General features: G+C 55.9%; 1 protein-coding gene across 1 annotated transcript; it reads right to left on the bottom strand.

Annotated features, from left to right (window-relative positions):
• Positions 1–2,735: 2,735 nt before the first annotated feature.
• On the bottom strand, positions 2,736–12,251 carry TGME49_295770 (hypothetical protein). Its single transcript, XM_018782285.1, has 3 exons — positions 10,257–12,251; positions 8,902–9,520; positions 2,736–8,491 (listed from the first exon to the last, which is right to left on the bottom strand). The coding sequence occupies exons 1-3, from the start codon at positions 11,782–11,784 to the stop codon at positions 3,241–3,243; spliced, it is 7,398 nt and encodes a 2,465-aa protein (XP_018638538.1). The 5' UTR covers positions 11,785–12,251; the 3' UTR covers positions 2,736–3,240.
• Positions 12,252–13,119: the final 868 nt, after the last annotated feature.

Here is a 13,119-nt window from a genome sequence, read left to right as displayed (position 1 = left end):
AGTGCTTTCGCCGCTGCAGTGTCAGATGAGAAAACTGTGGGAAAGAAACAAGAAACAAGCAGGATCAGAAGAAAAGAGATTGTAGCCAGTATAGAATTTCCTGCCTCTCGCACAGGATGTCCAATACGCCCGACAACAGTACATGGAACATACTTTTTTCTCGCCGAGGAAGCCGTACGGAGGCTTCCAGGAGTGACAAAGACATAACGCGGGCAATGCAACAGATAGCGGGGGAGTGGGATCCGAAGGTTTCTCTGTTTTTCCGCCCGCCCGTCGTCCGTATTCTTCCTCCATGCATTCCGCCTCTCTAGTAACCGTGCGGTCGTTCCCGTGTAACTCTCTACACCAACCAGAAAAGCATCATGACAGCGGCATGCAGAGGCAGACTGAGAAACGAATGCACATAGGATAGTATACGGTATTCGTGAGTCAGGAACCACCGTTTTCCCGATACTTCCATATATTCCGTGTGCCCGTTTGTCTGCTCACTTGTCATCGTATCGAAACATGGCTAGCCCTCGACCTTAAGACAATCGGCACTCTGATGAAGTCAACCTGGTCCAAGACTGATACCCACTCATGAAGACCAAAACATTCTCTGATGATTCGTGAAGGTTTCCCAGTTTCTCTTCGATTATTCCCTGATCTTGTCTTTCCTTGAGGCGTATGTTTTTCGCTCCCTACCTCCAGTGGATTCTGCGGCCGCGAATGCACGTCTGCCACAGGATTCAATTCGAAAAAGAAAAACAAAAGAACCACTTCAGTTTTTTCATGTCAATCGTCTCTCCCTTTGGCAATTTGTCGAACACATCACTTCTGTCGAAGAGATAGGCTCAATTCAGTGCACCGTCCCCAAAGCCGGATGGTCGTGGCATGAGCGTATGAAATGCATCAGAGGTTTGCTATCGAGCGGAAGTTGCATAGACGTCAGTGAAATAAATTCCTTACGAGCCAGTCAGCTCTGTCTGTAGAGCCGCTGCACGGAGTCGAGGCAGTGTGGTCCTTTCAGGTGTGGACCACTTGTTTTGTGTCTGCAGGTGGAATGGTACCGGTCGAAAAAAGAGTCATGTATGCGTCACGCATTGATTGAGTCCATGAAAATAGGAAGGGCAACATATGTTGACGTAGCTGCATTGATATCAAGGATGCAGAAAAAAAAGTTTCACGTTTTTTGCACACTCGTGGAAAAACGCTTTTCGTCACATGGCAACGCGAAACAAGCTCTCTGGGTGACTTCCCAGGTGTCACTGGCTGTGCACCATCTTGTGGCATCTGTATATCGAGTCAAAAACAGAGGAAAGATGCATCTGGAGTTTCCTCACGTCCAAAAGAAATGACTCTTCGAAATTGTCTGAAACGATGGGGAACTTCGTGCAACATGTGAGTTATTCTCTTTATGGAGAACACGAAAACCGAAATCAAGCTCAGAGTGGCGCTCAGACGCTTTGTGAAAAAGTAAGCCTCCGTATATGTTGTCCAAAAGGGCTTGTTTCCCAAACTGGCTATCCTTGCAGTCACGTGCAGTGCATCTGCACACAAGCCGGACGCGCGGATCTCAGTCGCGGTTTTTTCTTGAACTAATGGATAGTGCTGGCAATCCGATCTCGTGAATCTCTTTGTCGTTTGGTGGCAAAAGTACATCGGTGGAGCCATCGGGGTCGCTTTCCAGTTCTACGCTAGAAAAAGACTTACGAACGTTTTCTCGCACTGTTGCAGCAAATCGTACGTTTCTATCTGAATGCCCACTTCACTGCAGCAACGAGATCTGGGAGCCTAACATCCTAGTACTATAAATATGAACTCTAACATCAAGTATGCAGAATTTGTGCGTGTGACTGTGTGTGAAGTCCACCATGGCTGTGGGCGTCCGGTAAGAGGTGGGTGAGTGGCCTTCGCCGACAGCGTGTGAAAGAGTAATTTTACACTTTGTCTACAAAGAGCGATTTAGGCTAAATAGTATTAAACTGTCCGGTTGCACGCAACAGAAAAACACGTAGGATCAGCGGTCACAGAGAGCCACGCTTTGCTCTTACTCCAGTGGCGTGTCTGCGGCATGTCATCTTCAGAGGATCAACATAGAAAATACTATTTTTCTCCGTCACTCCAGTGTCTTTGTTTCTTACCGCTTCAGGAGTCAGGGGATGGAGATGTTCTGTGGCTTTCGGGTGACAGACAAAAAGAGTGAAGGTAAAACGGCCACTGGGGCCGGACGGAAGCGAAGGCAACACTTGCGCAGGGTCTTTCGATTCTTACCCCTTTTGTGTTTCCGACTACTTTCCCTCCTTCAGACGAAACTGCAGACGTAATTATATCCGCTAGCGACTAGCCCGACTACACGTCAACATAGAGGACATCACACAGAAAGAACATGAAATCGTTTCAAGCCCTTTTCATTCATATTCGCTACGTTTCACGTTTTTCTTACTGGTCACTTCTGTATTCCGAGTTTCCCTTTCTAGAAAATCAATCAAGAAAGAGGCTGTTTTCCTTCTTTCTGACGGGCATGGACTCGTCAGTAGTTTAGTACGGGAAGACCCGGTGTGAATACGATTTTGAAAATTCAGTGATCGGTAGGAAGAAAGCGGTATATCTGCAAGTGCCCCGTTCTCTTTTTATGGATTTATCTTATTTTCCTGTTTCCTAGAATAGTGGAAAGGATTTTGAATGTATCCCGTTCGAAGGTCCCACCAAAGTCACCGTAGCGATACAAGTCAGCTTCCTTGGGAAACATAAAAGGCCGACGCATTCGAACTGGATAAGTTTCTTTGGCAAAACGGTAGTTACAAAACCTGTGTTGTGTGGTCCGTACACCGGGAGACAATAGAAAGAGACCTCCCCGTAGAACTGGGCTCTCTCGTTGCCCTTTCGCGATGTCGGGGGTTTGTTTAGCCACTTCGCATTCAGGCACCGAATCAAAACACAAGCCACCACATGCCATCCCTGGAGTCTCCCTTTCTTTCTTCCCCGTCGCAGGTGCCACGAGCAGAAGTCGAATCAGCGGCAGAGGGCACTGAAGGACAGAGGGGACAGAGAAAGAAAAAAGCACAGACAAGACGCAGCGAAGAACCGAAGAGCACTAGGCAGACCAGCAGAAAGAAAGTGAAAGAAATCACCTCGGTAGTCCTCTGGTCGGTAACATTCACTACAAGAACGGACGGGAGGAATCCGGCGAAAAGAGACAGCTGCATCTGTCTCAGCGTCTTTGTTTTTTCCGCCTCATGAGATTTCCCGATCTGTATTTTAATTCGCGCGTTGATCGCGAAAAACACGGGAGAACTGAAAGTGAGGGTCGGATGCCTCCGCCAGTTTCGTTCTGTAGAAAAAGATATGCTCCTTCACCCTTTCGAGTTGATGTGCGAGGACTTCTTTGATTTTATACTTTTCTTCGAGGCCTTCGTGACTCTCGCAGCCCCCTGTTGGCTGATTTCCTTCGCATGTTTGAGTGCCTCCTGCCATCGCCTTCGCCACCCATCTCACCCCAAGAGAGGAGAAAGATGAACCTGCGCCTCCGTGTTCAGCGAGTTTCTCCAGCAGACGCCTTTCCTGGCCACATGCAGCCAAGAGAACGCAGTAGGCATCCTTCACCCATGCGCGCTGCTGGTAACCTCCAAACACTCCCACGGAGAATCCTTGAGTTCTCCAGATGCTCAGAGCCCGCTCTAAGTGCAGGCGCGCATGCAACAGGAGAAGGGACATCTCTGTCTCTCTCCTGATGACACTCTGCTCGGCTTGCGTACCTCGTTCCCCGAGCCGCCTCGCCTCACACAACGGGTCTCGAGGCAGAAGTGAGAGACCGAGTCCCAATAAATCGCCCGATCCTCGCTTGGTCGCGTCGGCCCTCTCGTCGCCTTCTTCTTGCCAGGCGGCGACGCAGGAAGAATCCTCTGAGTCTCTCCAGGAAGCAGAGGAAGAGCTCCACCGCGAAAAGTCACCGCGCTCCTCCGCAGCTCCCGAGCCTACGGCCCGCTTCACCTGGGCGCCTCTCAGAGGCCAGAAAGCCTCCTGCGAAGCCCCAGCAGCGAGCGATCCGAGATGGCGGGGGCGCGCCAGGGACGAGAGAGAGGAAGCACGAGAAGCGGAAGAAGCAGCCGAGAGAGGAGAAAACATGTCGGAGTCGCGAGTGCTGGAGAGGCCGACTGGGTGCGCAGGCGTTGCATTGACCGAGCGCAGGCGGTCGTCTCTCTGATTCCGTGCATGCATCTCGAAGAAACCTTCCTGGTCCGTCTCCGTTCCATCGGGCGCTTCCCCAGTTTCGCCCTCCGCCTTTCCCGCCCCCGCCTCGTCCTCGCAAGCAAGCAGGGCAGCTGCCTGGTCACCCTGACAGCAGCCTGTGCCATTTTGCGTTTTTCGAGTCTGCGACGACGTTGCCTCCTCCGTGGCTCGCTGCCTTGTCCCTGCTCCGCCTTCGGTCTCTGCCTCGTCTTCGAGTCGCTCCTCGTTTCTCTCGAGAGACGCCTGGCGGTGGTAGGGGGAGAGACATCTGCGGAGCCGCTTCGGAGTGTTTGACAGCGAGGCCGCGAAACACGAAGAGACGACAGAGAGAGCAGACGCGGGCGACCCATGCGCCCCGTCGCCTTTCGTCTGCGCCGACAAACTCCGCTTCTTGGCCTCACTCGCGCCGCAGCATTGGCCGCGACCGCGAGGAGAAAACGACACAGAGTTCCCCGCGCACGGCTGTCCAGACAGCGGAAAGGGCAGAGTCAGCTTCCTTCTTGACCCGACGGCCGGAGACGCCGACCAAGGCCGCAGAGATGTTCGCCGGACCTCCGCGTTCGGGTGTTTCTCTCCTTTGTCTGTGCGCGCCGGCATCCAAACTTGTCTGATGTGCTTGCTCTTCTTGCTCGGGCCGGGGGCGCCGTTCTCGCTGTCCAGCCTCTCTCGCATGCGTCTCTTCTCTGCGCCTGCGAGGAAGGCGAGAGTCATTCCCTTGACAAAACAAATTTCTCCACGACTTGCAATCGCCGGCCCGCGTCTCCCCATGCCGCGCTTCGCCTGCAGTCTCGCTACGGAGTCGTCGAGACGAAGAAGAAGGTGACGGATGGGGGACAAGTTCCGGAGATGGACAAGAATGAGGAGGAGGCGGAGATCTGCTGCAATGAACAACTCGTCTCTCGCGCCGTCTCGCTCCTCTTCTTCGCAGTCCTCTCCATGCTTTGCACCTGCAAGAGAGAGGAGCTGCTGAAGAGTGGGGAAGTCTTGCAAGAAGGTGAAAATGTTTTCTCTCTCGTCCTCATAGGCAGTGAAACCGGAAGAGTCCGGCCCGGTCCCCCAGTATTCGTTCAAACTCGCCGGCAAACCAGCAGAGAACACAGCTTCCGCTTCTCTATCCGCAGCGAGAATAAACTCTTCCAACAGCCATTTGTGTTTCGTCTGCTCCTCGGCTTCTCCCTGGCCCTCCGCACTCGACCGTCGCCCCTCCTCCAGACCCAGCGTTCCCCCGCTCGCCACCATCGCTCGCGGCGCGCCAGTCTGAGACAAAAAGAAGGAGACGGGCAAATTCTGCAAGAAGGAATCCAAGGGGATTTCACTGGCTGCTCCTGCCATCACCGACAGCCGATAGGCTGCTTGAGCGTGGAGAGCTTGGACGACATCGCACCGTCGAAAGGGATACCTCTTCCCTGTACTCAACACACTTGCATCTCCTTCCTCTCCTTGCTCTCTTCCTCCTTGCTGGTGTTCCAATGCGACAGTCTCTGCTGCTTCCTGAGCGAGCGCATCGACGTCTCGCCCGTTCTTCGACTTGTCTCTCGCGGTTCTTTCGTCCTCTCTGCATGCGTCACTTGTAAGTGCTCCACAGTCGGTCACTGTTTCTGCTTCGCCCGGTTGTCGGTTCCAACTGCCTCCTCGACTCGTCCGAGATTTCAACGCAGCTTCTCTTTGAAACAACAGACGGCGAAGAGCGCAGAAGTCTCGTCGCATCCCAGCTTCTGCTTTTCTGTATTGTTGGACGCAGACGGGAGATTCGCGGTCTCGCGCCTCTCCGTCTCCCTCGCCGTCTGCCGATAGAGTGGCACATAGAAGCGCCAAGATATCCCAGCCTTCTTGGTCGCTGAGGTTCGCCGAGCGGACAGCCGCCCAGAAAGTGCTACGCTGCATGAAGAAGCCTTGTTCTTGTCTTTCGCTAGGTCCGCAGTCTGCAGGAGACTCCGGAGTCTCTCTGTTCCGCCCGCTCCCTTGGACAAAGGCTGACATAAGGGAAAGAACCTCATGCAGAAGATCTGTTTCGGAACCGAGACCCAGGAACTGTTTCGGTGCAGAGAGAGCGTACGCTTCTTCCTCTTCGTCTTCTTCTCGGTGGGAAGGACGCCTGGCGTCTCTTCTGTTCTCTCTTCTTCTTGCCGCCTCTGCCTCCCTCTCGCTCTGTCTCCAGGCCGAGACGAGGCATGCTACCAGGCATTTCAAGTGCAACTGCCGGCAGAGAAGAAGAAGCGAGCTGGACCCCTGAGGGCACGAAGGCCGACAGGAGAACGCATGCGTGGAGGTCCGAGAAGGCGATCGGCAAAATGAAGAAAAAGACGGAAAGCGAGAAGAAGCCTGCAGCGACTGCTGGTCAGCGACGTCCTGGAGGAGAGAAGGCGAAGCCTGTACAAAACGAGGAAGGTTCAGCAGTTCACAGCACCGCAGGGCGAGCGTCAAGAAGAGATTGCTGGCTAAAATTCCAAGAATGCCGGTAGAGCGAGAGACCGAAGGTGAAGAAGCCGCAAGACTCTCCTTCGTCTCCGGACCAAAGGCGCGAAAAACAGAGGGTTTGTCCGACGGCATCAACTTGCTCCAGTCCTCCGCGTTCCCTCGCGCGTTCTCTTTTGCCGCTGTCCAGGCAGCCCCCAGCAAAACGGCTCGAGCCCTCTGTCTCTGCCTCTTTCCGCTAGACCAGGCCTCGTCCTGGTCGCTGCCGCCTTCGTCCGTCTCCGAGTCTTCTCCGAGGCGATCCAACGACCGCCGGGGGCCTCGAGATTGCCTGCTTCTCCCGTCTTCTCGCTCTGCCGCCGCTCTTTGCATGAGTCCTCGCTCTTCGTCTCGTCGCCGCTTCATTCTCTTCCGCGCATGCGACAGAAACGCCTCAAGCGAGGACGTCTGGAGGCTGTTGTAGCCTACGCCGACGACCGCCCCCCGTTCTTCGCTCGGTCTGCTTTCGTAGAGAGATCGAGCGTGGCAGAAAAAGACTGGAAGAGAAGAATTCAGTGACGGAGTGCACGGAGACGAGGACGGAGACACGAGGGTCCCGTGATCGAAAAGAGAATCCAAAGAGAAGGAACTGTCTGCGTCGAGTGGACGCCTCGCCGAGAGTTTCCGGACCGCGCTACAAAAGACTCTCCTGTGTCCTTGATCTCCCTCGTCATGAAGAAGAAACGGCTTTTGTGAGTCTGGAATACAGGAGGACTGCCGCAGACTCGTCCTTTCCTTCGGCTCGCCGAAGAAGTTGTTACCTCCGTTCACTCTTTTCTTCTTTGCAGGCCGGACAGTCTCTCCGGTTCTGGTGGAACCTAACTCCTCGGTGAAGCGCGACAGTGAAGTCGCCCACAGAAGGCCCCCCCGTGTCGCTCCGCCCTCTGTGGGAGGCTCGCCAAAGCCCCGTCTGTCGCTCGCCCCCGTGGTCACCGCCGCCTGTTCTTCTCCCGTTGCAGAGTAAGCACAGGGCAGTCTGGTTGTCTGTCTCTGCGGAGGAGAGAGAAGGCTCCTGCGGGACAGAGGCGACTCTGCAGGCCGAAGTCGAGCGCCAGCTCCTCCAAGAGCGGATTGCGCGCTGACTCCAGAAACTTCGTCGCTTCCTTCGGCCTCTGTCTTTGCTCTTCCTTCCCCTGCCCGCGAGAAAACAGAAGCCGAAACGGAGACACCCGCACCAGACGGAGTAGCGGAGGAGACGCTGCTGTCGCTTCCACGCAGGCCTGGATTCTCTGCCTCTTGTCCGCTCTCTTCGCCAGCTTGTGGGGCGCGCAGGCACCGGAAAAAGGGGAGCCGCAGGCCCGGAAGGGGCACGGGAGAGGCAGTGGGGGGATAGAGAGAGAACAGTGTGTCCACTGGGTCGCAAGTGAGGAGGGACAGCAGGTCGGGGAAGGAGATGAGGAGTCGAGCAATTCGCAGACTCAGAAAACCGATGACGTAGAGACACAGAGCGGAGGGGGAAACCGGGTCTTTGTCACTGGACAGGAAAAATGCGCCTTGGGTCCGCGTCTCTCTGCCGCCCAGCAGGCCCTGGGTGGCTTCTCTCGAGAGAGGAATCGAGGACAAAAGACACGACAAGAAGCTCCCATCGGTGACGCGGAGACCGGCGGCTCCCCTTGAAGCGTCCTCTTCTTTTGTCTCGCCCTTCTCCCCCGAACTCGCCTCAGCCGAGGACACAGACAGCGACAGGAGGAGAGAGCCCCGAGAAAAAGCGAAAGAAAGGAGGCGAAGCGCGTGCACCGGGTCCCCCTCCTGAACAGCGATCAGACTCAAGGCCGTCGCATGCATCAGCTCGCCGCCGTACGACGGACAGGAATGGAAAGCTCGACTGCACACACAACAGAGAAAGTCAGGAGACATCCAAGGCATCCACCTCCGAAAAAAAACGTCGAAACCTACCAAGCAAACTTCGACATGGCCGCGGAACATGTGCTAGCCGAAAAGGGGGCAGAGAACGTAAAAAGAGAAAGGAAAGAGGCCAGAATTCCAACAAAGACGAAGCAGAAAAAAACACTGCCACATCTGGGAACCGCATCTGCAAGCAGAGGACTCAGATCCACATAGACAGTGTGCATGACCATTTATGCAGATGTAGATATATGCATACACATGAACGCATATGCATTCGCGTGGCTTCAGGGTCTCGTTTTTCCATCTTATCAACATGGATGGCCCTATTTTTCTGCCTGCGTCTGTAGGCTTGTTGCTTTCTGCATTTTTTTGTGTCTCTGAGCCTACCGAGCCAGACGAGAAGCCTCTCTGAGGCGTCCCGCCTGTAAGGCAGAGCGCAGTCGTTTGATGAAGAATTTCAGTCGGAGCAAGGTGGCTCTCTGCAGCATCTGTCCGCTGGCAAGTTGCTTTTCTTTGTCCTCCTCTTCGGGAAAGAACCACCCTAGAAGCGCGACGGCGGTCGGGGGCAGTAGGCCCGCGTCCAGCCCAGGCTCCAGCCCTGCGCCTGCCTCGGAAGCCGCGAAAGGGAGCGAAGACAGCGTGGCTCCCGCGACAGCTTCCGCGTCGCCGACGCATGCGGCCTCGCGAATGGCGGCCAGTGAGGATCTGAGGCCGTTCGGGACCTCTTCCAGCTGAGCCGTGTACCCAGGCGAGAAAGAAACGGCGAGAGAAGCGCGGCCGATGGACGAAGCCGCGAGGCTACAGACGTGCGTCGGCACCTCGGGAGGGGGCGAAGAAGGCCGAAACGGCGGACGACCTGGCAGAGACTTTGGAGGGAAAGAGACGCGCCTGCTCCTCGCCGGGAAGGGCGGAAGAAGGAACTGCAGGAGACCCTGCAGCTGAAAAACCACGTGGAAGTTCGTCGCCACCTCCCTCGCCAGTGGACCCAACGCGTCGGCAACCCAGTCTGCAGCCAAGAGGACGCAGCGGCGGAACAACATTTTTATTCTCAGAACCAGTGCTCTGTTCGCACTCGGTCACGCCTTATTACGCTAGGACGACCATCTGAGATTCGAGCTTCGAGTATCCGAAGGTCATCTATTTACGGCGGCTGCAACTCGAACGGTCCGAAGGTAGCGACATTCACTGTCGGGTGAGTTCCGACCAGCAGGAAACGTCAACAACTCGCGACTCGACATGTAGTCAGTGGGGAGCGATCACTTGGGTACAGAGTACGACGTTCTGTCGTCGCGGCCCTGACGCGCGTCCAGCACAAAGCGGGAAGCTCCAGAAGGCAGCGTGGTTCTTCCAGCGCCTCTAGGGCGACGAGACAGTCAGATAAGCGGTGGAAGGCGACACCAGCCACAGATCTTTTAAAACGGTTTGCCGATCGAGGAAACACGGTGTGGGATAGTGCATTCGGCGCAAGCAGGCAGTGTCTAGAACAGCCTCCGAAGGTTCGCACGTAGGCCAGGGGAGAACTCGCCAAGGGCTGAGGTCCCCCGATCCACATGGGCGTGGCTAAGAAGATGAAAGGCAAGGCGACAAGGCAAAGGGAGACACGAAGTGTATAAAGCAACATCTTTTGCGAGGAAAACGTGCAGCCGAACGTGTAGTTGAAGTCACGACGGAAACGGAGGAAAGGTAAAAAAGAAGAGCCGGGGTGGATACCTGGAGGAACGATGGCACATCGCTGGACCTACCTGCGAAAGTGCAGCCTTGGCGCGACCAAGAGAAAGCGGAGAGCGAACGATGTCTCCAGATGCTGTCGCGCGCCTTCATTGATCCCCCCATCGGTTCTTTGGGCGTCGCCGTTCTGTCTCTCTCTACCCTGCATGCGCCGCCTTCGCGCCCACACTCTTCGGCTTCCTCGTCCGGCTTCTCCCGCTCGCGCTTCGTCTGTCTCTCACGTTTCGCCTTCCTTCGTTGCTCGCTCCTCTCCAGAGGCAGCGGGCCGCAGCGACTCAGCGGCAGCAGCCACGCGCGGACCAAGGGAGGCCAACGGTGCCGGGAGCTCGATTTCTGGAGCAGACAGAAGGCCTCTGTCAGCATAGAGAAGAAGGAGGCCAGAGACTGGGAGGCGCGCAGCAGCGACGCCTGCAAGCGGTGCCACGCCAAGACCCCCGCGGGCGTCTTTGCGAATTCTCGGTGAAGCAGAAGAAGTGCGCGAGACCCACAGGGCGGCGACAAAGAAAAAGGAGAAGAGGAAGAGCACGAGCAGCCGACCGCGGAGGAGAGAGAAACGAGTGTGCAGGCCTCGGGTGCATCATACGAAGACGCGTTTCCTTCTTTGCTTTCCTCTCCAACTCGACAGCGACTCGAGCTGCACCATCGGGGCGAAGAGGCGCATGCGCGGGTCTGACAGGAGGGGAAGAAACGGTGGAAACAGCAAGCGTTTAACGCAGACAAGCCGCGGGGACAAGGAAGGCTGCGATCCTTGTCTTGCCCCGAAAAACATTCTTCCTCTGCCTCCCCGTGTTTTGAGAAAGGGCCGGCGGAAGCGAACAGAGCAGAGAAGCCTTCGGAGTAGACCGCGAGCAACTCATCTTCCGACGGCTCTGGATGCGCAGCAGATGCTGAATGGCACCCAGCCGGACCCCCCCTCAAGTCGCCGCTTGCGCTGGCCTCTTCCCACACTCTGCGAGACGCCAGACCTGACGCCTCTCCGTCGGCAGCTCGCGCCCAGCCGCAAGAAGAAGAAGGAGAGCATGTGGATGGTGAGAAAGAAGCCGCGACTGAAAATGAGTGATGGTCATTCGGGTAAGGCGCATCGCGACAAGTCCGGCGAGTTCGCTTCCTGTCTTGCGGTCGAGAGAAGCCTTGTTCCTCTGCTGGGTCTTCACCGGATCCGCGAAGACAGCCGTTGATGAAAAAAATGATCGCGAGGTCGTCTAAACGTTTTTCGAGGGCAAGAGGTACAGGCCGCTGTCCACGCAGCGGCAGGTGCAGCGCCTCACCTCTCCCTCCACCTCCTAGGTAGCTTTGACAGACACGACAGCACCTGGAATGCTCCGCAGCAGAGGAAGAAGATGAGCAAGAGGAGAAAGACGAAGAGGAAGAAGAGACTCGAGAAGAGGAAGAAGGCGACGCAGGGGAAGCGCGCCGAGCGACACGGGGGCGAAGACAGGGCCGATGATGAGGACTAACGAGGGCAGGTTGAATCCAGGATGAGGCAGCAGGAAGGGCGCGAGTTTGCAGCCGAGGCAGCTCTGCGTCGAACTGGAGTTCCATTTTTAGTGGCAGAGCAGTGGAAAAGGAGACAGGAGGCGCATGCGTCACGTTGGAAAGAAACGGCACGCAAGCAATCGGGGAGAAAGAGCAGAAACGTATGTAGAAGGCGGAGGAAAGTGTGTGTTGGAGCCCGGGAGGATCGACAGCGCCGGGAGCAGCAGGAAGAAGAGCAGAGACACGCAGAAGAAGACGCACCGTGAGTTGAGGTCAGAGGCGTTGGCTGTGATGACGCGGCAGCCATATTGACTCCCGCGATGTTTCTCGCCCGTTCACTCTTCCTCGTCCCTTCGGCGTTTTTTTCGACTCAGTCAAAGCTTTCCTTTAATCTCTTCTCTACTCTGCTCTCTTTGCAGAGCAGCGAGGAGGAGACCTTTGCGCCTGGGGGTCTCCTGCCTCTGTATACCTCTCCCTCCTAGCACACGAGTTCGGACCGACGACCACAGCAAAAGCGCCACCCCGATATTTCCAACCAAAAAACTATTTTGAAGTCTGCATCGTGGATCAGGAAGAAACGACTGCAGGTTCTTTCCTTCAGCTCCTCTGCGTAAAGTTGCTCCGCCGCGCTGCGCCTTGTCGGTCCAGTTTTTCCGCAGAGTCGGTTCTCGCCCGCTCCCCCTGCGCCGCGCCGCGCGCTCGACCGCTGCGGAGAAGCTCGCGCTACTCTTTGTTTAAAAGAGCAGCCGCAGTTACTCCCAACACGAGAAAGTGTTAAGCGCGGGCTCTGGCTTCTTTTCTGCGATTATCGTGCTCTCGAGGTGCCCGGCAGACGTCTTGAAGCGCGGCGTCCTTTGCGGTCTAGGCTGTCCTAGACGACGGAGAGTCCCCGACAGTCTGGTTTTTGCTCTTTGTCCGTTCACTGTTTGTCTTCCGCACTCATTTCCGTGATCTTCCGAGCTGTTCGGAGCGCGAAGAAGTGCCTAGCTAAAAGGCAACACAGAGAGAATGAAAGGCGGCAACGTGTCTTGTCGCGAAACCTCCAGATGTCCCGCTGCCGTCACGCTCGAGCCTGCGGCGCGGATTTAGGTTCGAGTGTGCCTGCGCGCGAGGCTTCTTCTCCGTGCGTTTTGATCTGCGTCGCAGTTTCTTCCTTCTTTCTGTCTTTTAAGGCAAACTGAAGCAGAGAGACCGTCTCGCTGCTTCTTGCTTCCCGAAGAACGCCTCCAAAAAGTTTCCCTGCCTTCCTTGTTACTCTGTCTCCCCCCTCGCGCCCGAGTGCGCGCGGGAACCTCAAGAGTCAAGCGCGCTCTGCCTTTCTCGTGGTTCTTTCTCGGGTTCCTCGTCGCTGCGGAAAATCCAGAGAGCGAGAAAATTGATCTGTTCTCTGGAAAGCTGCTT

This window comes from Toxoplasma gondii, chromosome Ia, assembly GCF_000006565.2.
Source record: "Toxoplasma gondii ME49 chromosome Ia, whole genome shotgun sequence".
NCBI lineage: Eukaryota > Apicomplexa > Conoidasida > Eucoccidiorida > Sarcocystidae > Toxoplasma > Toxoplasma gondii.
Note: the sequence above shows the minus strand (reverse complement) of the source record. Positions and strands in the feature narration are given on the sequence as shown.